Here is a 23784-nt window from a genome sequence, read left to right as displayed (position 1 = left end):
GACTAGAACTAAGAAATATTTTTGGTAAGATTTTACGTTTTTGCAGTGCACTCTTATTGTACTTGACATGTACTATTTAATTGATCCAAATTTATACATAAATGAGGAATGTGTTTTTTATTAACAATTATTTTCACCTCCAAATTAATCTCTTAATTTTGTAAGTACAGTAACAAGTGCTACTGGTGACATTTTCTTTTGTCAGTATAACCTGGAACACCTAACCACATTCTGTCTGCCTTGTCCTCTGGTGCTGGTGCTGAAATAAAGAGTCAGTGCTGGGTCTGTGTTTCTTTAGTGAAGGTTTTGCATAAGCCAATAGCTGATTTGACACAAAGTTCAGTTGTATAGGTTGTGCAATATGAATCACATAATTTCACACATTTTGATAGACAAAATTTCCAGACTTTTCCATAACTTTTCAAGGAATTAGAATTTAAAATTTCCATGTAATGTGAGGCAGTACTTTAAATTATTAGTACATTAGGCAAATAGGACACCATTAATATTTGATTTTAGTGTTTCAGGGTCACTGCATCACATTACATGGAAGCAATTGAAACAATACATGAATTTTCCATAAAAAACGTGAAATGACTAAAATCCACTCAATCATGAATTTAAAAAAACAAACATGCAAAACGTTAAACCAGTGGTTCCCAAACTTCTACAATTCATGGCCCATTTGAAATTCTCAAAAATGTTTGCAGCCCACATAATGCATTCTCAGAAGTTATTATAATAACGATCGAACATTCAGGACTGAACAGAGTGCAGGGGAAACAAGTAGGAAGCTCCACAGTCACTAACACAGCATCTGAAACATGTTGCAGCATTTTCAGTATTACAGTTTTCAAGGAGCTGTACACACAAATCATTCAAGGAGCTCCTTGAAAACTGTAATACTGAAAATGCTGCAACATGTTTCAGTATTACAGTTTTCAAGGAGCTGTCCATCACAAAATTGTACTGATTTGGCAGCCCACTTGCAACAACTTAGTGGCCCCCCCAGTGGGCCCCAGCCCACAGTTTAGGAACCACTGTAGTAAACAAAAGCCAAAGCGCTAGACAGGCTTGTCACTTTGGATGTCCAGAGGGCCTTGGTAGTGGGTCAACAGGCAGCACACTGCCCACAGATGGTTGATGGAGCCTGCCAGGGAGAGGGGAACAACTCCATCCCATATGTGGTACTCCTTGACCCGTCTTATTGCCCTCTCCACCAACACTCTTAGGCGGGCAATGGCTTGAGTTTTTTGTGTGTCTGTTGTGCTGAGCTGGGGGGTGGTTTTGAATGGGGGGATGATCAGCGTTGCCCCTACCTCTGCCAGCAGATCTTCAATTAACAACCCTTTGTCAGCCATGACTCCATCTCCAGGCAACAGCAACTGTGCTAGACCTGATTCTCTGGTGATTTCTTTGTCAGAAATCGAGCCAGTGTACAGCTTGGATATAAATGTTATCATACCGGAAGGAGCGATCCCGATCAAACCTTTAAAGGTGGTGTGGTTCTTGTAGCTGGAGAAGGTCTCAGACTCTAAGATGAGGGAAGATGGGGTCTCACAGTGAAGCTCAGTACAGTCGATTATCACTCTCACATTAGGACAATACTGCCGGAACTTGTTAGGCATGGTGGCCTGTACCTGCTCCCGAGTCATCCACGTAGGCTGTGACCCAAGGACTTGGTATAAGTAGCTTGCCCATGTGAGGATGGTCCGACTGACTGTCGATACACTGACATTAAATATTGATGCCAGTACCTTTTCCTTCAACCCAGCAGCGATGCGGCAGAAGAACATGAAGCACTCGTCAATAAGAGGCAGCTTGCGGTGGGGGCTTGGTGCTCCAAATGCTGTTTTCTGTGCCTTTGACCAGTAGAAAAGCCTGGAAGCAGATGGATGAATTGATTCCCAGAAAACCATGAACACCGCCTCTGATGGGAATCTGGTGTAGAAGCGGAAGTCCTCATCTGAGGCACAAAAGTGGTTAACTTTGGGCTGCTGTTGTTGTGTTGTAAGCTGTTCAAGTTCCAGTTGTAGCTCCTGCACTTTAGCTTTTAGTTCCATGATTGTCTGACCGACATCATCTGATGTACCTAAGCATAAAAATAAAACAAAATCAGGTACATGATTACCCATCTGCATTATGCAATACACCACATTCTCTTTCAACTTTGATATGAGAAAAGTACTGGTTCCAGGACATTGTGATATTTTTACATGCTAGGTGCAAGTGTAAACAACATAATTTTAATGCAAAGTTAGCCCACACACCGTTAAGTTTTTATGAGTGTCTATTAAACAAGTTTCCATTTAGATTGTATTTAGTTATATTATTGACTAACTGGGAGGCGCATAAACTTACCAGATGGAGGTGGAAATGCATAATCATGGTCAAGGAGAGGAGATGCGTCTGCCTCGTTAGCATCCCCGGCGGTCCTAACGTCAACATCCAGTCTCTCACTGGCCCTTTCACACACCGACTGCCGTTGTTCTCTGGTTCCCCAGTCATTCCAGGCAAACTTCAACGGGACAGCCCCCCTTTTAAGACGTCTGAAGCCTTTCGGAGTTAAATAAATGTCATCATTGTTGAAATGCAGACTACAAACATAGGTGCTCCCATGAAGAATCTTGAACGTTGCGCCCTCGTCTCTTCTGATGGCTGTAACCCAGCGAGCTCGCAGGTAATCATCCGATGGAAACTCGTGAAAGCTTAAGTATGGATGTTTTTGCTTGTTGTTGGAACAATACGGGACACTGCAGTGACATTTCCAACGCGATTGTGCCATTTTAACCTCTTAGATTTCTCAATTTCTGCCGTTGTAGATCTCGAAGATGACCCCAGTGATGAACCGGAAGTAAACATCCACGGAGTTTGACTACTTCCGGTTTTGTGACGCACAGCGTGAATCAGCAACAGAATAGACCCATGGGAGGGACATCGTAACTGGAACTAACTGGGATAAGTGGACCGTCCACTCATCCCAGTTAGTTATCCCAGTTAGGTGCAGTTAGGGGGAATAATGTAGAACGCTCTCATTGGTGGTTCCAGTTAGCCTGTGTCACTGCTATTGGTTAATGGGCGTGTCGCTCTTTTTCCCCTCACCCGCTTGAATGCAGCGCCGTTAACGTTATCGATGTTAGCGGACGAAGAGCGAGGTGAGATCTGTTGTATTACCGATTTCTGTCACTGTAATATGAAATCAGTGTTACTGTACTGGAGAAAATGTCATGTTTCGCTAGCGAAGTTACATCAGAAGCGTAATACGAAGCTAAGTAGCCACATTATAAGCTCGGAAATGGCGTTTCTGGCGCTACTGTACGTAAATGTTGTGGGTTAAAAAGGTTAGGTAAAGGGGGAGCGACCAAGATGGCTGCCGAGTGAGGTCGTTTTCACTGAGCTCCTGCACAAAAAAAGTTTTAACCGGTGAAAAGCGAAGAAATAACACTTCAACCAACTTTCATATGACGTATACTAACTTCCTTGATGACTGAGATCAATCTAATGTCAAGTCGGGAGAGAAAAAGGATGCAAAAAAGCAAAAACCTCGTGTACGACTCCTGCCCAGGTAATGTGCTGATAACCTCGTGCCATGACTATGCTAGCACGGCACCTCCAGTAGCAGTTATGGCTGAAGAACCTTTCCCTCCGCTACCTGTGACTCCCTGTAAATCTCCTGCTGCAAAAAAAAGCGCTGTATGAAGGAGAACATGAGTTACTTTCTCAAGACAACGCCGTCATCTCTACTCTCTCTAAACTCATAAATGAGCGAGCCGACAACAATGAAAGGCTTGTGAGTGTAAACTCCAAGAAAATTGATGAAAACACCATGAAGATAGAAGGCATAAAGAAAACGCTAGACTTTGCATGCAGTGAGATAAAAGATACACAGAAGAAAGTGATGAATGTTGACACCCGTCTCAAAGAGCAAGAGCGCAAAGTTGTCAGCCTCCAAACGCGTGTCTGCGAGCTGGAGTCATACTCGAGGAGGTGGAACCTGAAGCTATATGGTGTTGCTGAAGACTCATCCGAAAATGTGAAAGAAAAAGCCATACAGATCTGCCAGAACATCCTTCCAGGGGAAAAAGACAAGCTTACGGCTGCTGTTGATGTTGCACATCGTCTTGGGAAACGATCACAAAACAACACAAATCCCAGAGCCATCATCATCCGATTCTCCATGAGGTCCTGCAGAGATGCTATTTGGAAATCGGCCAAAAAGCATCCCTTCATGCGTGACAGCAAACTTCGCTTTGCTGAAGATCTGTCTCAGCTCGTCAGGGAGGCCAGGCTGAAGACGTGGCCCATGGTAAAGAAGGCGCGCAGTGAAGGTAAACCTGCTTATTATGTTGGTGCACGGGCCTTCATCGACGGAAAGGAGATCACATAAGTTAATTGTGACTTTGGAATTCAGCTTGTCCTGTTGAAGTCATGGATCATTCAAACTTTTATCTCCTGACTCACTAAATCTGGCTTACTGATGGACACTGCGTTGCAAGGTTCTGAGTTCACTCCATCTTTACATTTTTCTTCTTTCTGTTACATTCCTCTGAGACTATTTTTGTGTCAAGAAGACCATTTTTTGGATATACATCTTATCCTAAGAACTATATTTGTCCATCACCAAGAACTACTCAATTGAAAGTATCCTGACTTCATTTGTGTTAGTTGACTTTAAAGTTAAAATTGCCACTGACTAAGTTGACTGTTTTAGGTGCAGCTATTGCTCAGTGTTTCAGCATTTGCCCACCAGTTCGTAGTATTACTTCAGGTTTCTTTATTTCAGTATTTCATTGTCTATAGTTTCCCTAAACGCCAGGGGGTTAAGAAATATCACAAAACGTAAAGCTTTATTTTTATTTACCAAACAGCTTAATACAGATTTTTGTTTTTGCCAGGAATCCCATTCAACTTCAAGTGATGAGAATTTTTGGAGAACCCAGTGGGGTAATGATTTATGGTTTTCTCATTGCACAGAAAGATCAGCTGGGGCTTTAACCATGAAAAACAGGTACAGCAGTGACATTTTACATACTAACACTGATCCAAATGGACATTTTGTCTGTCAAGTTATTACTTATAATAAGATTATCTTGATTCTAGTCAATGTTTATGGGTACAACTCTAGTTTAGAAAACATTCAATTATTTGCTGACATAGAAGGCAGACTTAAATATTGGTTAACCAAATTTCCAAATTCCTACATCATAGTTGGAGGAGATATTAATGTTATGTTGAACCCGCTGATAGACAGATGGCCACCTGCTCGTGATGATAACAGGAATACTTTTATTAAACTCTTTATGGAAAGATATGTCTTAGTGGACATATGGAGACTCAAATTCCCAGATATAGTAACATTCACTTGGAGTAACAAAGATAACACAAGGTTTTCCCGTATAGATTTCTGGTTAGTATCCAAACACCTTAAGGAACAAGATGCGACTGTTGACATTATTCCCTGTCCTTTAAGTGATCACAAAGCTATTTACATTTCTATTAAACTGTCTCCTTCTGATCAAGGCAGAAAAGCAAAGTTTTGGAAATTAAACAACTCGCTTCTTCAGTCTAAAGAAGTCCAATCAAGAATTTCATACTTAATATCATTTTTTTTACAAAAAGGCAAAAGTAGATAATTCATTTTGCTTAAAGTGGGAACTTTTTAAGCATGAATCAGCAAAATACCTTAGGACCTATGGAAGCAGACTTGCTAAAGCCAGGAAATTAGAGGAACAAAATGTTATTGCAGGTATATCCCAATTCTCTCAAACATCACCAGACAATTTAACAGAAGAGGATAAAATTAAAATGTATAATTTACAAGAGAAACTTGATATTATTTACAAAAGGAGGGCAGAAGGAGCTTTTATTAGATCCTGGAAAAACTGGCTGGCAGAAGGAGAACAGAACTCTGCCTATTTCTTCAAAATGGAAAAACATCACGCAAAAATCAACACTATTGATGAATTAATAATTAATGGAAATATAACTGATGACTCAAAATTCCTATCTGATTTCTGTTCCACATTTTATAGAAAATTATACACTTCTGAATACTCTGAAACTGACACTCTGTCGTTCCTAAATTCTCTACAACATACTCCTCAACTTGATGATTCGGAAAGAGATCTTTGTGATCTACCTTTATCACAAACAGAAATTTGTAACAGTATTGCTTTATTAAAAGATAACAAATCACCAGGAACAGATGGGTTGTCGTCAGAATTCTACAAGATTTTCAGCCAGCAGATGGCGCCTTTTCTCCTTCAAGTGTTCAATGAAAGTCTATCATCCAGCACTTTGCCTACTAGTATGACTCAAGGTTTGATTACATTAATCCCTAAACCACGGAAAGACCCTCTTCACATTGACAATTGGCGCCCAATCTGTCTGTTAAATAATGACTATAAAATCTTGGCCCTAAGCCTTGCTAAAAGAATTAAAAAAGTTCTTGATTCTCTAATTGATGAAGCTCAATCAGGCTTTATGCCGAATAGACACATCACAAATAATATAAGGCTGGTCTTAGACCTGCTTGATTATTCACACCTGATCTCAGATGACAGTTTTCTGCTTTTCTTAGATTTTTTTTAAAGCTTTTGATACTGTTGAACATTCTTTTCTTTTTCATGCGTTACAGAAATTCAGCTTCAGACGCTACTTCTGTAATGCAGTCAAAACTCTTTACAATAATGCCAATTGTTCGATTAAACTCAAATTTGGTGCATCTTCTAGATTTGATGTGAAACGAGGCGTTCGGCAAGGATGTCCAATTTCCCCTTATTTATTTTTACTTGCTGCTCAACTTTTATGTGAACGTATTAAACACAGTAATTTGAAAGGTATCACCATTGCTGACAGAACTATCATTATAAGTCAGCTGGCAGATGACACGACCTTGTTCCTAAAGAACAGTTCTCAAGTACCTTTAGCTATTAGTCTTATAGATCACTTTACTAAAGCTTCCGGTCTTCGATTAAATCTTAAAAAATGTGAATTATTACCTATTAAAAATTGTTATACTAATTCGATTTCCAATATTCAAATAAAAAAATTCAGTTACTTATTTAGGTGTCATTATCGATAAAAATGAATCCCAAAGATGTGCCAATAACTTCAACCCAATAATTGATAAGACAAAAAAGAAATTTAATATGTGGCTTTTATGTGACTTATCTCTAAGAGGCAGGATTCTTCTTTCAAAGGCAGAGGGAATATCTAGATTAACATACGCTGCGCTGTCACTAGGTGTAGACAGTCATGTCAGTAAAACAATAGACAAAGTTTTATTTGATTTTGTGTGGAAAAATCGGACCCATTACTTAAAAAAATCTGTTTTGATGAATGAATATAGTAAGGGTGGTCTTAATTTTTTAGACTTCACCACTTTAAATTATACTTTCAAAATAAACTGGATCAAACGTTACCTCATGTGTCCAACCTCCTTATGGAATTTTATTCCCCACTATGTCTTCTCCTCAGTAGGTGGCCTTAATTTTTTGTTGCTCTGTTCTTACAGTATTGACAAAATTCCTATCAAACTGGGTTCATTCCATAAGCAGATGTTACTAGCATGGTGTCTAATCTACAAACACAATTTTACACCCCACAAATTTTTAATTTGGAACAATAAATATGTTCTTTATAAAAACAAGTCAATTTTTCTCCAACGGTGGTTTGATAATAACCTTTTTTTATTGAGTCAGTTGTTTAATCAACATGGGCAACTTTACAATTATGCTGAATTCATTCAACATTATGGTATACCTGTTACACCTAAGGATTTTTCTGTTGTATTTGATGCTGTGCCTTCAGGTGTTATGTCACTGTTTAAAGGCTTTAAAACAAACGACACTTGCCCTGCACTACCTGATGTGACTAAAACAGTTGTTGGAGAAGCTTGTTTTTCTTTGAACACTAAGAATAGAAACAAACTTATTCATCAACTTTTTCAACAGGATATTGTTAGCACACCCTCTGCTATATCATACTGGTCCTCCTTTGTTGGAGACATTTGTTGGGAAAAAGTCTGGCTATTGCCTCATAAATTCTTCTTGACAAACAAAGTCAAAGAAATAACATTCAAAATGCTTCACAGATTTTACCCAACTAATCTTTATCTGCAAAGACTCAAAAAAGACATTGATCTCATTTTTCCTTTAATATTATCCCCCCTGGCGTATTTATAACACTGAACTGTCTGTTGTCCAAGTTGTATACACTAACATTTGTCATACACACACATTGTTGTGTATACTTGTATTTGCACTATGTTCAATAAAGCATTAAAAAAAAAAAAAAAGGTTAGGTAAAGTTGGAAAGATATTGGCAGATTCGAACTTCCGGGATCAATAACTCTTCAGTGAAACGTTGTTAAAACACAAAACACACATATTTTCAATCGTAGTAATACAGACAACGAGCTACAACATAATAATCATCAAAATGAGCTGTCCTCGGAGCCACACCAAGAACATTGGTGTTTACGTGCAGCCGGCTGTGAGCGCAGCGCGCAGAGACCGTCTACAAAGTGCAACACCGAAAAGAGATGTTACTAAAATATTCAATAACGTCACTATAATACAGTGTAGTGTCACCAAACTCACTCCACACTTCATTGGTCTCCTACAGACTCCGCGACAACACTTGGTTGGAAAGAAAGGCATTTTACATAATTTCTGGGAATTTTTATTAGGAATATTAATCAATAATTTCAATATGATGCAGTGTAGTGTCACCAAACTCACTCCACACTTCATTGGTCTCCTACAGAGTACACTACAACACTTGGTTGGAAAGGAAGGGATTTTACATAATAAATTATTACAGTGAGACGAACAAGCCAGTTTTGGTTTCATCCTTCTACGTCATTCCTACAAGCCGCAGCGGCCATTTCAGTGTGCCTAAAGGGCTAGGTGGCGCTAGAGAGGCCATTTTGACAATTTTCGGATTAATTTCTTCATTTCATAAAATATTTCGCCAGTCCTGACATGCATTTTGGTGAGTTTTGAAGCATGTTTAGGGGGTCAAATTCCAGTTTAAAGAAGCGGAGGGAAAAAGAAGAATAATCTTAATATCGTATTGAAATTACTGATTAATATTCCTAATGGAAATTCCCAGAAATTATGTAAAATGCCTGCATTTCCAACCAAGTGTTGTAGTGTACGCTGTAGGAGACCAGTGAAGTGTGGAGTGAGTTTGGTGACACTACACTGCATCATATTGAAATTATTGATTAATATTCCTAATAAAAATTCCCAGAAATGATATAAAATGCCTTTCTTTCCAACCAAGTGGTGTAGTGGAGTCTGTAGGAGACCAATGAAGTGTGGAGTGAGTTTGGTGACACTACACTGTATTATAGTGACGTTATTGAATATTTTTGTAATATCTCTTTTCGGTGTTGCACTGTCTAGACGGTCTCTGCGCGCTGCGCTCACAGCCGGCTGCATGTAAACACCAATGTTCTTGGTGTGGCTCCGAGGACGGCTCATTTTGATGAATATTATGTTATAGTTCGTTGTCTGTATTACTACGATTGAAAATATGTGTGTCTTGTGTTTTAACAACGTTTCACTGAAGAGTTATTGATGCCGGTGTTGCACCGAAATCTGTGACCGTCGAAATCTGTGACTGTCGGAATCTGTGACCGCTGTACAGCCATCACAATATGTGACCTCTGTGTTTCTATCTCTGTGATGATCCCAAATACAAATATATGTGTCCATATTGATGTGAGAGGATGACAGAAGGATTGACAACAGTTATTTTGAGGTTTAAACTCATTATTATGCAGATTCAGTGAGGTCACATATTCTGATGGCTGTGCATCTAGCTCTTTACAGTTGAACTTTGAAATGAAAATAAATCTGTCCAAATATTGAGGCAATAACAGAGCACCTGTGTCGATGTTTACTCATTTATTAAACAGTGCATACATTATCACACAAAACGTTGTTATGATAAAAGTAATTTACAACATCTACCTTAAGGCTATCTACTTTCCATTGCCATTGCTGATGGCCACACACACGCAGACAGTGTGCAACATCGCCCCCTGCGGTCACAGATTCCGACAGTCACAGATTTCGGTGCAACAGGTGTGCAACACCGGAAGTTCGAATCTGCCAATATCTTTCCAACTTTACTGCAAAATCAGGGACTGCTACTATATTTAAGCCCAAAGGTAACGTTATCGCGTTAACGTTAGCATATTAAAGATTGTATTTGTGATTTTCTATTGTTAGCTGTGCCTGAATTAGCTTGGTTTTAGCAATCTGTGGGTTAACCGCGGCTCTGCAAGTTCAAGGCAACGGAGCTGCCATAAGTTCATGTTTAGTGACCTGAATGAATGAATGAATGAATGAGAGACCGGTCCACAATCTCCACATACTGGTAGTTATAATAAAGTAGCTGAAAGCATTAATGTTGGGCATAGACACAGAAAACAGCAGTAATTTCATAGCAGCATAATTAGCCTACACAGTTAAATGATACATTCATAAATGAGGTTGAATGTTATAGACATTAATTATCAAAGCTAAATTTTTGTCTATAAATCTGGGTAACTGAGGGAAGGAGGGTGTCACAGTCAGTAATAGTCCTGGTGGGAATGAAGTGAATGTTACAACCTGACATCTCAGGTGAGAGTGTCCTACTGGGCTGAAATCAGTCAGAACAAAGAGATAACAGCTGTTTTCCCTTTGCCAGCTTGTAACTGCCAAGTAAGACTGCAGTTCACATTTAAAGGTTTTCTGACTCCCAGCTTCTTATTCCCTCTTGTCTTTTTTCAGAATGAGCTTTACGCCAGATTTTGTATCCTGTCTGGTACCACCCAGCTGCAGCTTCAGGCCAGTCCTGAAGCTGTTCAGATGGCCCAGCAGAACAGCAGATCAGAGCAGACCACAGCCAGACTGCCAGTGACGGAGCAGAGGGCAGAGGCTGATGCCAAGGCGAGGGTCTCAGCCCTGGGGAGGAACCCAGGTGATTGCAGGCAAGTCCTCAGTCAGATGGAGGTCTTGTTTGGTCAGTACCGGGGCCAGACCTTCCAGTGGCTGCTGACCCACGACGCTGGCTATGCAGCCGCTCTGCTGGCCAGCCACGAGGCAGAGACTGAGTGGGGAGATGGCAGCATCCCACTCGTGTCCAACAAAGACCGGCTGCTGGAGTATGCCCGCCTCTTTCCTGCTATGGCAGCCGCCATAGCAGACAAAAGGTGCACGGACACTGAGGCAGAGGGTGACCGGAGGGTGGGCTTTGGAAGATACTGCACAATGACGTACTGGGAGTTTTATGAGACCGTGGACGCAGAGACCAGCAGGTGAGGCAATGTGTAAAGTATTAAGTAGTTTTTACATTACAAAGGTGTGCAGACACAAATGATGTGATGTTAAATCAAGGTTTTGTTTCAAACTCTCAGCTACAGGAATTGGGTTCGGCAGCAGACTCCAACCAAGCCCAACTCAAGGCTGGTGCAGCTGAAGCAGTATGTGGTCAGGAGGGACCAGGAGCCGAGGCGGACTGTCACCACCTCAGCTGATAAAGCTTCCACCACCTCCTCAGCTGCTGCCACTGTTTCATCGTCCCAGTCTTCCTCCACCTTCCGGACCCCTTCAGCAACAGCAACGCTGTCTCAAACCAGCAGTACTGCACCCTCCACCTCCTCCTTCAGCACTTCATCTGTGTCCACATTGAGGAAGAAGAGGGTTTATGTCCTGTCAAGTATGTATCCAGTCATCTTTTCCATTCATATTTACACTCTATCAGAAGTTGTTTTCCCGTCTCATGTTCATCTCGTAGAAGTGCTGCCTGTTGTGTGTTGATTGAACTGTTGATTACTGTGTCTCCAGGTTCCTCAGAGGATGAAGATGACAAGCTGATGGTGGAAGCTGCTGCTGCTGCTGAGCAGGAGATAGCAGCTGCAGGTGAGTCTGTGTGTGCCTCATACAGCTGTGTCTCAGGGCAGAGCCAGTGTTGTTTAACTTTATTGTAGTCAGTACAGTGGGAAGTGATGGCTGATGGCATGTGAGCTGTGTAACAGTGTGGCTTGTACAATAAGCTACTGTTCCATTATCTTAGAATGTGACGTGTAAAGATAAATATAATGCAATACTTTTCTTTTTTTGTTGTTGACAGCATCTTCTCCTGCACCACCAGCACCAGCACCTCAGCCCCGCCCCTCGTCATCTAGTCCGAGGAAGAGAAGGACCACGGCCCTCTCAGGTATTTTTCCGGGTGTCTTCTCAATAATGTAATAGTGTCGGGAGACAACAAGACACATCTTGGGCGTGACATTTCTTTTACTGTTGTTCACAGCATCTTCCTCTACTCCACCACCACATCCAAAGCCTGCTGCTCCTGTGGCAGGGAGAGCTCCACCTCCTGCTCCTCTCAAGCTGGCTGCTCCTGGACTGGAGGTTTGTGTCGTTGTTGTTGTTGTTGTTGTGAACATGTGATAGGAGTGTGTTGTTTACAGCTGCAGGTCAGTGAACTGTATGTGTTGTTACAGGTCCTGCTGCCTGCGGCGTGGAGGAGCAGACTGCCTTCAGCGGAGCAGGAGTGGGTCGCCAGGGCTCTCTTTGTAAAGGACCAGACAGGGAGGCCAGTCCTGTCCCCTAGGCTCCAGCTGTGGTACCACCCGCCTGGACCACGGCTGGTGTACAACCAGCGTCCCTCTTCCCCTGACGCCTTCTTCCAGCGGTCCTTCTTCCTCTGGGCTCCGTACCGCATGTGGCAGTACCACCTCAAGTGTCCAACCTGCGGTCACAAACTAACAGGTGGCGGGATTTACAAGACCGTCCGCAGAGTCCTGGACCTTGATGGCTGGTACTGCATGGGCACAGAGTACCTGGAGTGCAGGTACTGTTGAATTAAAAAAAGATTATTTGGTTGTCCTGGTGTTTGAGGGAAGGGAGGATGATAGTTAAATGTTTCATAGATTTTCACAGAAGCTCACACACACACACACACACACACACACACACACACACACACGTTTCTACACTAAGTTATGACTGTGGACACTGAGGTCACTGAGACGCAGAGAAAGTGCAGCAACTGTGTGTTCAGTCCTTTTAAAAATGCATTTCCTCACACAGGTACTGCGGTAAGAAGTTAGCCGCCTGGTCGGAGTGTGTCAGGAAGCAGCTGGACTTCGACCACCAGCAGCTCTTCCCTGCAGTGCTGACGTACAGGTAAACATACTGAACTACAGGTTTCTGTACAGCCCTGTGTGAGACAGCGATGTTCACAGGAAATGAATTACATGTCAGATGAGCCACATGATGCTCGTGTTGTTTAACTGTGAAACTGTGTTTGTGCTGCAGGCTTTCTTGTGACAAGAAAGTGCTGGCTCAGCTGAAGGGGCGCACACTGGGGGACAGCGTGAGGCGTCTGCACTCCCTTTTGATGGAGCAGCACACGGCAGAGTGGATGAGGCGCTGCATCCACTACCTCAGCACCTGCAGGAGGTTTGAGGTTCCTGGGGTGCAGATGCCCCCTCCTGCTGATGTGCCGAAGATGGAGGCTGTACCCAGCTGCAGCTGGCTGCTCTCAACTTACGCCAGGGATGCGTTTACTCGCATAGAGGACCTGAGAGCCAAGGTCACCTCCACCTTCGGCACCATTCTTAAGATGGACTCAACCAAGAAGGTGAGAAGATTTGAGCCTGTGAACAGCAGGTTAATGTATCTGGTATCTGACACTGCTGCTTACAGAGCTGCACCTTTACTGATGGATGAAATATACCTGTTCTCTGCAGATCACCAAAAAGCTGGCTGGAGCGGACGCTGGCACCGCCCAGTGGATGACCAGCGTGGGGAACGAGCTGGGGCAGGTGCTCAACTGTGTTGTCACAGCAGCTTTGGGCTTTGGGCTGAGGGACATGGCAGAGGGCCTGCAGGAGCGGTACCAGCAGGCAGGGCATGAGCCGCTGCAGGTCCTCTATGTGGACAGGGACTGCTGCAGGAAGGACGGAGGAACCTGCGCTGCAGCAGCTCTGTTCCCTGCGTGGCCACAGCTGACCGTCAGGTTGGACATCTGGCATTTTATACGCAGACTGGCGGCAGGTGTGTGCTCAGAGAGCCATCCCTTCTAGCTTGTGTTAAGTTATTGATACGGACTGATGATTTATGAGTCACTCTGTATCAATAATCAACACAAGCTGGTTGGATTTGTGTACTTTAGTTGACTCACAGGGTTAGGGTGAGAATGACAGATAGACTGAAACTAATATTTAACACACATTTTCTCAGGATTATAACCCTCAGACCAAACGATAAATAACCATTATCACTGTACCGACTTTCCCCTCGCCACCACTTCAGGATCCTCCCGGTGTCCAGCTGTACACCAGGACCGGTCAGCTGACCAAAGGTGGGGTGGCTCTCCCAGTCTATCGCTGCGCCCGAGGGTCAACGTCGCTGGAGTCGTTCCACCTGCACCTCAACAGGTTCATCCCAGGTGAGTAACAACACACACAACGTGCACACACTGAGTGTTTGTCTTCTATTTCTTTAAATTCTGACTTTTCTCTCTCTCTAATCTAATTGTTTGCAGGCACAGCAGCCAGCGGTTGCTTCGTTCAGATGTACCTGTTGGAGGGCCTCACAAGGTGGAATGAAGATCGGGCCCAGGTGGCGGCAGGCGGAGCGATGACTGGGAAAAAGTGCTACAGTGGCCAGGAGCAGCACACTCTCAACCAGCTGAGTCAGCACTTCTTCGGGCTGACGCTGGTTGAGAGTTACACCAAGCCGCTGGAGTACACAGGTAATAAAAACAAGCAGAAAGGAAAAATGTTGATCAGAAAATGCTTCAGCCTCAGTTCATATCAGAGAGTGTAAAATGTTGTCCACTCCAACTTTCAAAAAATTTTAACATAAGGGAAAAATGCTAAGAAATATAAATTCATTTCATATTTTTCTTCTTCAGGGGAGCTGATTGGAATCAGCTACCTCTACAGCCAGACTGGGCGGACTCTGCAGGACTTCCCTGATGACCCAGAGGAGCCTGACAGCAGCGAGGAGCTCAATGTTGAGGAGGAGAAGGAAGATCTGGTTCTGGAGGAGGTTGGTGATGAGGGATTCCATGAGTTCCTCTTGGATGTATTACATCCCTCACAGCAGCCACCTCAGCCTCCACCTCGCCCGACACTGCAGCAGCCCCAGCGTCCACCACCTCGCCCGACACTGCAGCAGCCTCAGCCTCCACCTCGCCTGACGCTGCAGCAGCCCCAGCGTCCACCACCTCGCCCGACACTGCAGCCAGTGTCACCACAGCAGCAGCCTCCACCTGTGCCCTCCTCCCAGCTGACCACTGCATCGTCATCCACGGTTTGTACTGTTCATCATTAGTGACACTACACTCTCCCACTGGTCAGGTTGTTTTTTTCGCTGATCCTGAACTTATCAACTGACGTGTGACCTCTTATTTCTGTGTGTTACAGTACAGTGATCCTGATGGAAGGCCGGGGTACCAGCATGTGGTCCTGCTGGCTGACAGACTGGTGGAGCTCTGCAGGAAGGGCTTCATCAGTGATGCTGAAGCTGAGGAGATTGTGGGCCTTTGGCAGAACCTCCCTGCTGCGGACAAGGGTCCTGCGGTGTATCCGTCATGCTACAGGGCCCAGCTGTCTAAGGGGAGGTTTAAGAGGTCAAAGACCTACGCTCCTAATGCAGTGGCCATGCCGGAACTGGAGAGTATGAAGCGGTACGTGTTTGCACAGAGCTGATGTGTTCGCTGTGTAACAGTCACAGTGTATTTTCAGGCCACTTATCTCTCTCTCTCTCTCCCGTGTCTGGTTACAGCTGTGTTGTGGGAACGGGCGTCGGGCCTGCCACGTGGCCCGACACCAGATGGCTGGTGGAGGCCATTTTCATCCGGCTGACTGTCCTCCATCCCAGCGGCAAGAGGATGATGGGGTGCCTGGTAAGCCGCTGGACACTGATTCTGAGGGACTACAACACCATCAGGAACGTGGTCACAATGCACCCTGCCCTCAGAAACAGGACCACCCTCCAGCTGCCACCCTCTCTTAGTGGTGAGACTCTCTTCTTTATTTAAACTTTATTTACAGTTGTCTCACAGATGATCATCTCATTTGTCTTCAGCAGCTGCTCCTGACGCACCAACATCAAATATTTAATGTCACTGTTCAGCACTAACAGCTCTGTGTTCACTCTACAGGCACAAAAGGTGGACGGCTGCCCAAGAGAGGAGCACCCTTGCCCCTGCACTCTTCTCCCTGCCGGCCCCTCTTGTGGCTGAGGGCACCCTACTGCCAGCAAGAGAGAACCAGGAAGAGGAGACCCAGCCTGCCCTGGGCTCCTCAATTTATGAGGACATGCTGCCGCTGGAGGGAGATGAGGAGGATGAGAAGGCCAGTGCTGGCCTATCTGGGGCTTTTACTGCAGCTGCCACCACCTCTGCCGTTGCTGCCGCTACTGTGGCCACCACCTCTGCAGCTTCGTCTTCATCTCCTTTTCCAAAAACCACTGCCTGGAACAGGAAGAGGCTGCAGGAGGCACAGGCAGAGGCAGCAAAGCAAGGACAGACTCTAAGGGTCAGAGCCCCTTCCATCATTCGCTGCAGCCATTGTGGCCAGCGAAAGGTGAAGGAGACAGGCCACAAGCTGCTGACAAAAAACAATGGGCAGAGGGTGAGTTGTTGTCCGGTGGCAGCAAAAAACAAAAGCCCAGAGGAGTGGCTGGCCTCCCTGGACTGAATTGTGTGTGTGCGTGTGCGTGTGCGTGTGTCTGTCTGTCTGTCTATGTATGCACCAACATATTTATCCTACTGCCTGTATATCTGAGCTACAGTGTTCACATCATACCTCCAGCTGTTTATTGCGATGCAGCTGCTGCACTTTTTGCACTTGTGGTTTGAAGCCATAGTTCATGTTGTGTCAGAGCTGTGTGCAGCAGAGTCGTTTGTACTGTGATTGACTGTGATTTGCATGTGTAAAGAGGTTCAGGGTTGAACTGTCTGTGACTTTCACACTTTGAGCCTGTTTGTTCAACATGTTGCACTGCCACTCTGAACTCTGTTTGGAGTTTGACAATGTGTGTGTGCGTGCGTGCGTGTATCACTGACCAACTCCACTCTGTGAAACACTAGATGCTTTCGTGTCTAAATGTTTAAATATGATTACACTGAAGCAGCACTCAGTGTTCAATCAGATCTTCACTGTGAAACATGTGGAGCTCAGTAACACTGTGTGTATCTGTTATCAACCTGTGGTTCTGTTGCTCTGTTCATAATCAAATTACTTATTCACTGTTTTAAAACAACACAGTTTAATCAAGTTGCACTTGAATAAATTCTGTGGGATTTTCAATACAGTCTTCTTTCTGTCCTCTTTCATCATTATTTACCCTCGAAAACACAGGTAGTTGAGACTGTGTTCTAAACAAATGTCAGAACCCTATTATTCTGACAGATGACAGAAGAGTCAACCTTTAAACTTCAACTTCAGTGCCAAAGCAGCATGAGGTCTGACTGTCCCAGCCTCAGAGGGGGGTCAGCCTGTTGACCCTGATGGCCCACACCCTGAGAGGCTCCAGGAGATGGCTGGGTGATCTTCATCCATTGTTCTCAGACAGTACGTTTACATGACACTTGGAAAAAAAAAAACAATTATTGCCTTAATCTGACTTTAACTGGACAACTTAAGTGCATGTAAAGGCGTTACTCCGACTAATATCGGAGTTCTCCAACTCCAATTAAGACACCCAGATAATGCGATTGGAATTCGATTTTCTCCGGCATGTATACGCCTTAATCAGAGCAGCCGATGGTGGAGCAGCCCTCTACCTGAGCTGAAGTTTGTGAACCCTTTCTGGCCTCCTGTACTGAGCACAGGGAAAATAGGAAAAAAAGGTTGTGAGAGCCATTTTTGTGAAATATGTCATGTTTGTTTTTGGTAAAACTCTCACCACTTGGGGGAGTAGGTATGCTGACAATTAGGCAGTGAGGTGCAGTGATTTAATCAAGGTGCAATTTCACACAGGTGTTGCTGTGTGGAAGCAAAAGTTTTGTGACCGTGCACAAGGCAATGTGGAAGAGGAAAGTCCGATTTTTGGTTTGTTATTTGGTTTATGTTGGAAAAGTGGACTAAACACGGATTGTAATAATAAATCCAGTTATCACTGAAACTAATGGACATTTGTCTTTTGTTACGCACGCGTCTAAAATAGTCTGACAGCAACTATGGTGGTGGCCTTTTTTTGAAAGGCAAAGGGTCACTACAAAGGTAAAATATTTCTTCTTGTAAATCTTCTACTGTCATAAAATCTTAATTTGTAATATCATGCATCTCACTTTCATTAAGAAAGTGTACACGTATGAAGTATGGGTGTAGAGAGTCTTTAAACAATGATTTAGCTTACTAAGATGCTGACAGACACCAGAGAAGAAAAACTGTTAAATTATTCTGTTTTCCTGATTTGAACACACTGAATGAGAAGTTTTGCTCTCCTCTGATTTGCAAGCTGGGGCTTCTTGGTGAATTTGTTAAATATGTCATTAACTTCATACCATTTCTCTCTGATTTGTCCTCTTGCAGAGCTTGCTGAGCGGGCCAAGGCCAGGAAGCAATACAAGGCCCTCGTCTGCGAAAACAAAGAGACACAAGGTTTGTCAATCCCACCAGCACACACGCTACAAGTACAAGTACATTACTGTGATGAAACAAAACTCAGAGCATAAATATGGACATAATTTCCTCTGTATATGTTACATTTACTGTTATTGAGACTTTGCACTTAAATGAATCTCTGTGTGTGTTTCTTTGTGTAGATTCACCGTGGGACCCACCACACATCTTTCCAGGGTGCAAGGTGGACATAAACATAATAGAACACTTTGTCCATAATAAGAAGATTTATTGCTGCGCCACATCTGGGGTCACCCTCGACCAGTGGATGTCCCAAAGACTACCAGGTGGAGGTGGGGAGGGGAGAAGGCGAACACCTTACCACCTGGTCAGGCACAGGTCAAAAGGCTGAGGAAAACGAGGAGGAACAAGAGGAGGAAGGGGGAGAAGCAGAGGGGAGTAGAAGCAGAGGAAGAGGGGTAAACTAACATATGTCTTGGTGTTTTAGTGTGTTTTAATGTAAAATGTTTGTATTAAAAGTTTATTTTGGGTATTAATTTAAAAATGTATTAAAGTTTATTCTGGGTTTTAATTTAAATGTTGTAATTTTGTGTGACTAATAAAAAGCATTTAAATCTTTCTAATCTCTTGAGTGCTCTGTGCAGAATTGCCAAGTGGGCTTTCACATACATGAAATTTGATTTGGAGTTGTGGTGCATCACATAAACATGGTGAGAGAAAATGAAATTGAGAATAAAAGCAAGTACTGCAAAAACCAATAGGTGTGAAGTCAGAATATATATATAAAAATGAAAAAATCGATGTGGAAAAGAGACAATTTCAGTGACCACAATGAAGAATTCTCACTGAACTGTTAATGTTAACATCATCGATAGTAGCGGACCAAGAGAGGTAAGATCTGTTGTATTACCGATTTCTGTCACTGTAATATGAAAACAGTGTTACTGTACTGGAGAAAATGTCATGTTTCGCTGGCAAAGTAACATCTTAAGCATAATATCATGCTAAGTAGCCACATTATAAGCTCTGAAATGGCGTTTCTGATGCTACTGTATGTAAATCTTGTGGGTTAAAAATCAGTACTGTTACTATATTTAAGCTGACAGTGGCTGAGTGGCTTTGTTTACGGAAATGCCAAGATGACAGCAGCGGAGGACTCCACGTTTTCTAAGTGGATATACTCGCACTATTTTGAATTTCTCACAGAAAAGGACAAAAACCTCACAGTAAGGTGTAACGTTACATTGTGTGTTGGTGGGAAGCCGAGGGAACTGTCTACAGCTAAAAATAGTACAAGTAACCTGAAGAAACACCTGGAGAGAGTGCACGGCGACATTAAGCTAATGTCTAAAACACCTCTTGCTAGCAAGCAGAAAAACTTAGAGGAGGATGATGGTGCGAGCAAACCCAGAGGTGAAGATGCTTGACCCAAGAGAAGTGAGAAGGCTGGTGGCCGAGTATATCGTGGAGGACGCACTCTACCGTTGAGTGGCCGGCGTTTCAAAAGCTTGTCAGCAAAATCCCTGTGCGACCAAGTGACAAGGTAAAACAAATCCCTAATGATATAGGCCTATAGTTAAGATATAAACACATTTCAACAGATCGTTCACATTACAGGTGGTGTGAGGGGCGATTCAATGATTAACAATTGTTTTGTTTTGTTTAGTTGTGTTTGCAGATGGGTTTTGATGGTTGTTATTGTCACGTCATATGAAAATACTTTAACCTGATGTACTCCGAGTGACCCTAAATAAAGTTGAGAGACAAAATACATCAGAAATGCTCCAGAAGAGCTGGATTTTTTTCTGGAATCACATGAACTAATAATGATAATAAACAATAATTAAAATGCAGTCTAGCACATGTTGCTTGCCATGAAATTACAACCTTTATTTCATGTAATTTTAAGTCTCGGCTGGCAATTTATCACAAAAACCACCAAAAACATAGCATTTAGCATTTAGCATCATCCTAATAACTTATTTTAATGCTCCATATATATATTTTGGAAAATGGGCCTGGAGCTTAAGTCCCTAAAATATTTCCATGTTTTACAATACTCATAAATGAGGCTGTGACTGGCATATGAACAAAACCCTCACTAAGAAAAGAAATATATGGATATAAATAAATAAAGCGGTAACGTTTGCTTATTTTGGTGGAGTTGCTAGAGATTTGTGTCTCAGTGTCTGAAGAAAAATCATTTTCAGAAGGCAACCTTTAAAAGTATGCACTGTAAATTCATATACTTGTATATTAAAAGAATACATGTGAAAAGATTAAAAAATAATAATTTAAAAGAAGTATAACCATAAAAAATTCTAAAATACTTGTTTCCAAAACATGCCCTGTTTTGTGGCTGTTAGACCTTATTCTTGAGGTGCACTTTTTATTATTGAAATAATATAAGATATTAACTATAACAACTAATTAATGTTGCTGAGTTGTAACTTTTTTGTCAATCTCCACGTGGGACTAAAATAAGCCGCACTTTATCATGATGCTGCATCCATATTTGTGCACATTAATATTGTTAAAATTCATTGCTATTTGTTTGTTCTGAAGCTCATGCCTTGTTTTTTTTTTTAAAACTCAAAAGTAGCAAATAAAAGAAGCATAGAAAAAGAGTTTATGTCTTGTGTAAAGGTTTGGGTTATTTGATTATTCTATATCATTCCATTATTGTAATTCAAATATTCATGGTAACCACTACTTGCAAATGCAATGTAGACCTTATTAGACTCTACTGTCTAATAAATAATAAATAAGAGATAAAAGGCCAGGCAACAGCTATTTTCCCCTTTGTCAGCTTGTAACTGCCAAATAAGACACTTAACTTTAAATGTTTTCTGACTCCAAGCTTCTTACATCCTCTTGTCGTTTTTCAGAATGAGCTTTACGCCAGATTTTGTCTTCCTGCCTGGTACCGGGGTCTGCCCGTTGGTCCGACAGCCCATTGGTCCGTCCAGCGTTTGGACGAGATAAATCGCAAATTCATTGAAGTATGCCAGACCAGAGATGCAAGCCTACTCAGTTGAGTGGGTGGGGTCTATGGTCTGGAACCAGGCTAACTTTTAACTGCTTTGTCTGGGCTATATAATAAAGCTGAGGGGTTGTCACACCTATGGCTTAGATGAGGGAAGTGTAACCAGCACTACAACCTGACTCTTCACATAGGTCGACAAAGGATGACAAGCACACAATCAGGCAAGGTGCAGGGTGATTTATTTTCCCAACATCAAAAGCAGCAAAACACGAGCCAGACCCTGGGTTGCCTGTAATCAAAAGTCAACACAAAAGTAATAAACACAATAAAACAAAAGTTAACAGTGTAATAATGAATAAATTTAATAAATTTGAAGCATGGTTTTAAACACAAATTACATGAACTTCACCTTCAAAGCAAAATGGCAGGAGCTTCTCACAGCACCTCTTTAGCAGAAATGAGAAATGAACTGGGGAAGGTGGTACACTGTTTTTATACTCCATAACCCTGCCCACTGGCACAATCCATTTTAATATATGTGTGTTTTTAATTGAAGTCGAGGTCAATGAACATCGAACAAAAGCAATATGTCAAACCAGGTGTTAAATGCTGTTGAGTTTGGGAACCTTGAGTGTGCACCCCAAGGGACACCACACAAACTTCACAGTTGGAGCACATGGTCACAGGGGTCTAGTTTATTGGATCATGATTACATTATTTTATGTAAAATCTCCATCTGAAAAGTAACTAATAAATGTAGTGGAGTAGAAAGTTACTTCCCTCTGAAATGTAGTGGAGTGAAAGTATGTACCATCAAATGGAAATAAGATTCAAGTACCTTATAAACATTGTTTTTCTTTTGTTTTTTGATTCCATTTAGGAGGAAAGCTATATTACTGGCACTACAAAGGAAGTGCCAAAACTACTAAATCCAAAGTGGTCCGTGGTGCCGATAAGGCAAATAGGATATTTGTGGATTTTCATGCCAGCCCTGCTGGGGCACACTGTGGCCAGACTAAAACAAGGGACAGCATATCCCGAAGATTTTACTGGCCAGGGATGTCTGTAGACATCAACAAGTGGGTAAGTCAGCAGTACATACAAATCGTATATAATAATTCTATGATAAGGCTTATAATTTCATTATTTCTCTGGAACTTCTTTTCTATATTCTTCAAAATGATTTATATAAAACTTTATCCTGGTATTTACATTATGTGTGTTCATTAATATGTTTTTACATAACATGTCATCATCAGGTTTCCCAATGCTCAGCATGTCAAGCCAGCGGTGAGTCAATAAAAAGGCCAACAGAATACACTCCCATAAAGGTTAGTTCATCCAAACACTGCAAAGTTTTTTTTAGTGTGTTAAGTGGCACATGACTTAAAGAAAATATGTGCTTTCTTCCAAAAAAAGTTGTTGAAAATATGCATTGAGTGACTTTTATATCACAGATATTTTGATTGTTCAGAATTTTCTCAATTGTATATTTATAAACCAGGCAGTATACATTAAGCTGTGTCTGGAAGAAAAAAAAAATAATGTGAAAATCTTTTTCTGTAAGGTTCCTCAGCCATTTGAATTGGTTGGGATGGACCTCATTGGGAAACTGACACAAACAAAAAAACGGACATCAGTACATCTGTGTGATCATCGACTACTTTACAAAATGGAAAAAAGAAACAACATGTATTTATCTTTTATAAACCATAGGTCATCTACCCACATGAAAAAAAGTCTCTGTTCCTGGATTCAATGGGGGAGTCAAGCCGAGACATCAAGAAATGTTTGGAAACAACAAGGTAAGGACATCTGTTAAAATTTAACACTAACATTTCAACATTTAATTACGTAATAATAATAATAATAATAATAATAATATCCTATTGTCTTTTTCAGGGCATTCATGTGAAAGAAGGGGTGCAATGTCTCAAGGTGGACATGTGACACTGTCCCACATCCCAGACAAATGGATGTTACCTCATGTGGAGTCTTTGCCTTAAAAGTACGTTTGCTATCCAGAGCAGTGTCCTCACCCTCACATTACTCTAACAGTATTGTTCAGTTAAAATGTTACCCAAAACAAGATTTTTTTTTTTTTTAACACAACTAATGACTAAAACAGAGACATTGCTCTCTGACAGCAGATTTGTCTCTGGTAGAGATTTGGAACCACTGTAAACATCTT

The 23784-nt window shown here is 42.2% G+C and overlaps 2 protein-coding genes and 1 long non-coding RNA gene across 3 annotated transcripts; 2 read left to right on the top strand and 1 right to left on the bottom strand.

Annotated features, from left to right (window-relative positions):
* Nucleotides 1-930: 930 nt before the first annotated feature.
* On the bottom strand, nucleotides 931-2792 carry LOC125888932 (uncharacterized). Its single transcript, XM_049576588.1, has 2 exons — nucleotides 2362-2792; nucleotides 931-2092 (listed from the first exon to the last, which is right to left on the bottom strand). The coding sequence occupies exons 1-2, from the start codon at nucleotides 2783-2785 to the stop codon at nucleotides 1065-1067; spliced, it is 1452 nt and encodes a 483-aa protein (XP_049432545.1). The 5' UTR covers nucleotides 2786-2792; the 3' UTR covers nucleotides 931-1064.
* Nucleotides 2793-14648: 11856 nt separating this feature from the next.
* Nucleotides 14649-16735, top strand: LOC125889050 (uncharacterized). Its single transcript, XM_049576698.1, has 5 exons — nucleotides 14649-14763; nucleotides 14926-15326; nucleotides 15440-15702; nucleotides 15801-16033; nucleotides 16180-16735. Exons 1-5 carry the CDS (start codon nucleotides 14649-14651, stop codon nucleotides 16551-16553), a joined length of 1386 nt encoding a protein of 461 aa, XP_049432655.1. The 3' UTR covers nucleotides 16554-16735.
* Nucleotides 16736-22477: 5742 nt separating this feature from the next.
* LOC125888944 (uncharacterized) lies at nucleotides 22478-23399 on the top strand. Its single transcript, XR_007449380.1, has 3 exons — nucleotides 22478-22676; nucleotides 22853-22924; nucleotides 23310-23399. It is a non-coding gene; the product is annotated as an uncharacterized LOC125888944 (long non-coding RNA).
* Nucleotides 23400-23784: the final 385 nt, after the last annotated feature.

Source organism: Epinephelus fuscoguttatus, linkage group LG5, assembly GCF_011397635.1.
Source record: "Epinephelus fuscoguttatus linkage group LG5, E.fuscoguttatus.final_Chr_v1".
NCBI classification, from domain to species: Eukaryota; Metazoa; Chordata; class Actinopteri; order Perciformes; family Serranidae; genus Epinephelus; species Epinephelus fuscoguttatus.
The sequence above is the reverse complement of the archived record's forward strand: the minus strand, read 5'-3'. Positions and strand labels throughout refer to the sequence as shown.